At 50.2% G+C, this 3,867-nt stretch overlaps 1 protein-coding gene across 1 annotated transcript; it reads left to right on the forward strand.

Moving 5' to 3' along the window:
• The first annotated feature begins 2,179 nt into the window (after window positions 1-2,179).
• On the forward strand, window positions 2,180-3,214 carry LOC119052937 (olfactory receptor 6V1). The gene is given in 3 exon segments (XM_037150339.2): window positions 2,180-2,600; window positions 2,603-2,790; window positions 2,792-3,214. Coding segments are annotated over 3 exon segments (942 nt in total). The 5' UTR covers window positions 2,180-2,269.
• Window positions 3,215-3,867: the final 653 nt, after the last annotated feature.

The raw sequence follows: 3,867 nt of genomic DNA on the forward strand, positions 1-3,867 counted from the left end.
ATGACCTTCACCCAGCTGGCAAATTCCTTTGTGCTCTTCTCACTTTTCCATGGCAGTTCTACGAGGAAGGAAAGGGCCAAGAGGCAGGCACTGCCATGGGACCAATCCTAGGCCTTGAGCTGGTTAAGTGTATCTAGGTCTCTATCTCTTTTTTTTCCATTCGGAACATTTTCTCAAATGTTACCTCCTCAGAACAGACTTCTCATTTATTTAAGGGGTAACACCAGTGTCTCCTAACCCCCCGAGGACCCCTTGCCTTCTCATTGGTCCCACAGAGATCACTCAACTGGAGTCTAAGTTCCCATCCAGCACAGGCTCAGCTCTAAACCTCAGCAAGAAACCAAGGGCCTGGGGACATAGGAGACAGGGAGAACCAAGGACGCTCATCCTTGGAAGAGAAGGGACAGAAACAGCCCACATTCCCCTCTGGTCTCCAAAAGGGCTTTATGTCCATGTTCCAGCCCCTGGACTTGGTGACACAGGGTAAGCCTTTATTCAAGGTGTCAGCATAAGTGTTGGAGATGTTGAGGCCTGCAGAGCCACCCCTCAGAAGTGCCACCCTGTTCCAGCTGCTCAGAAGCCCCAGCCCACCCCTGGCAGCTGCAACACTTTCGCCAACAGCAGTGGGCCACATACCTCATGTCGCTCATGTTGCAGGGTGGACCCATTAAGCAGGAATCTCTAGACAGGAGTTTCTTAATGTGAGCCGCTCCAGAAGAAGAGCAGCTGCTTAGCCGCTAAGGTAAGAGGCTTAGGGTTGACACGGGACAGGGCAGCCTCCTGTGCAGCACAGATGTAAGGGCTGGGCTTGAATTTAATCAGGGGTGGGCGCAGACTTTCGACCGACCTGTTGTGAAGGTTTGTCAGTGGGATGGGTACAATGCAACAGAGGCACAGATGCCATTGCTGGAGGTCAGGACCAGCCTCAGAGGCAGCCCTTATGGGCCAGAGAGAAGACCACAGTATATCTACACACAGTATTGATTTTCTTCGTCAATTGGAAGTTCTAAAAGTATCGTTTTAGTGACCTAAAATTCCAGGAAATGGCATAAAGCTGTAGAAATATTCACACACACACTTCACATGCATGTTGGCCCTAAAGAGGGTAGAGAGGTGATGGGCCAGAAAATGTGAGTTTGCTGGCGGCTGTAACATGAGGACAATGACAACAGCTGTTTGCTGAGCATACAGAATGTGTTGTCACCATACTGAGTGGTTCACTCATTTAATCTTTGCAGGGGCCCTAGAAGATAGTGCTATTATTAGCTCCATTGGACAGCTGAGTAAATGAGGCTCAGACAGGGAAGTAATAGAGAGGAGCAGACTTAGATTCCACACTAAGCAAGTGTCAGACCAGAATCCAAGCACGGGTCTGAGGTCATGCCCCCAACCACCATGCGAGAGAGAGAGAGAAGAGTCAGGGAGGTTCAGGGGAGACTCTGAAGGAGCAAAGCAGCACCACTGGATGACTGCCAATGACCTTCTGGTTGCTGGCCAAGCAGCTTCCTGGTCTTGAGGCCTATCTGTGACCCCTGTGTCCCTTCTGCTCTCTACCTTTGCATATAATACCAGAAGACCTCCCTAAAAAAAGCTGATTTATCAACTCAAAACTGCCTTTCCATTAATTGCATGATCACAGTTGGAGCAATGTGGATGAGTGAGAGTCCTCAGCAGAAAGACAACCAGAAAGAACTGAAGGGACCCTTTAAGAGGGTTCTTGGCATACAGCCTCTGGACCATGACACAGACCCCTGCCTGCATCAACACTCGGGGGCTTCTGGATGATTCACTCTCTCTCTTTCCTTCTGTGTTCCCTCCCCTCCCCATCCTTTTCTTCTCGTTTTCCCTCTCACACATTTGGTCTTACTTTTGTTTCTCTCATTTCCTTCTTGCCTTCTCCCTACATGTCCATGTCTGTTACTATGCTGTCTTCCTTAATCTGCTCCTCTCTACTTTCCTCTCCTCTTATCAATGGCTTTCACTTCTGTGAATCCCTGACTCTCTTTCCCATGATTCTCTTATTCTCTTATCATCTTTGCCTTCCTCTCTCTGCTCCTCTGTTCATCAGTGACCACCTACTTGCCTTTTCTCCCTGTTCTCTTCCTCTGTCTCCATCTTTGTTTCTGAGTCAATGATTCTATGTATGTATGTATGTATGTATGTATCTATCTATCTATCTATCTAGCCATCATCTATATCTGTATCTCTCTCTCTCTCTTTCTGCTGCTCCATTTTATTTCCTTTCCATGCAGGACCCAACCCCTGGATCATGGCGAATTGGAGCCACCCTTCTGAATTTGTCCTCTTGGGCTTCTCATCTTTCGGTGAGCTGCAGGTTCTGCTGTATGGGCCCTTCCTTATGCTTTATCTTCTTGCCTTCCTGGGAAACACCATCATCATCATCACAGTCATAGCTGATGCCCACCTCCGGACTCCCATGTATTTCTTCTTGGGCAATTTTTCCCTGCTGGAGATCTTGGTGACCATGACCACCATGCCTAGGATGCTCTCAGACCTCCTTACCCCCAAGAAAGTCATTTCCTTCAGTGGCTGCCTTGTCCAGTTCTACTTCTACTTTTCCCTGGGATCCACCTCCTTCCTATCCTGGCAGACATGGCCCTTGACCGCTTTGTGGCCATCTGCCACCCACTGCGCTATGGCATTTTGATGAGCTGGGCTGTGTGTGTCCGGCTGGCAGGGGCTGCCTGGGCAGCTCCTTTCCTAGCCATGGTGCCCACCGTCCTCTTCCAGGCCCACCTCAATTATTGCCATGGCAACGTCATTAACCACTTTTTTCTGTGACAGTGTGCCTCTGTTGCAGCTATCCTGCTCAGATACCAGCCTGCTGGAATTCTGGGACTTCGTGATGGCCTTGGCCTTTGTCCTCAGCTCCTTCCTGGTGACTCTCATCTCCTATGGCTACATCGTGACCACTGTGCTGCAGATCCCTTCGGCCAGTGGCCGTCAGAAAGCTTTCTCTATGTGCGGGTCTCACCTCACCCTGGTCTTCATTGGTTACAGCAGCACCATCTTCCTGTACATCAGGCTTGGCAAGGCACATTCTGTGGAAGTCAACAAGACTGTAGCCTTGGTGACATCCATCGTCACTCCCTTCTTCAGCCCCTTTATCTTTACCCTCCGAAATGAGACATTCCAGGCAGTGCTTCGGGGACAGATGCAGAGGCTCAAAGGCCTCCACAAGGCACAGCAGTGAGTCTGAGGGGCCTGGCCAGGCTCAATCAGGGGTTCTGGGAGGAGGCAGAGGAGCAGCTGGGTGGGAAGGCCACTGTCAAGTTTCTTTAGATATTTTTCCTCTGTGCCTCTGTGTGATTGCCACAGGGAGTCCTCAGTGCCATTCTGTCCCTACCGAAGCTCTCCTTGATCACAGGGGGAGCTCCCCACTCACCCTGACAGCTGCAGGGGCACTGAGAGCAGCCCTGAGTCTGGGGGGCCAGCAGTGGGGTTTTCGAGAAAAGAAAGTGCATGGGCTTCCCATTCAAGGCATAGCAGCCAGGTCCTGTTCTCTGATCAGGGGACATCCGGCCCCAGGGTATGTGTGTGTATTTGCATGTCTGTGTGTCCTTGTGTGTGTCCATGTGTCTCAGTGTCTCTGTGTGCCTCTACATGTCTGCATGTCCCATCTGTGTCTGTGTGTCTCACGGTCTATGTGTGTCTGTGTGTTTGTCTCTCTGTGTGTCTCAGTGTCTTGGTGTGTGTGTGTGTAAGCCCATGAGGTCCCATTTTCCATTTGGAATGAAACACAACTCCACCTCTGCACTTTCCTCCCCCAACTGAAATTTGAAACATCTTCCAGTTACTTCATCCTCATCATCAGCACATTCTCTTACCTTTCGCCTATGCTGGCTT

This window comes from Artibeus jamaicensis, unplaced genomic scaffold (assembly GCF_021234435.1).
Source record: "Artibeus jamaicensis isolate MK-2021 breed Jamaican fruit bat unplaced genomic scaffold, CSHL_Jam_final scaffold_2172, whole genome shotgun sequence".
NCBI classification, from domain to species: Eukaryota; Metazoa; Chordata; class Mammalia; order Chiroptera; family Phyllostomidae; genus Artibeus; species Artibeus jamaicensis.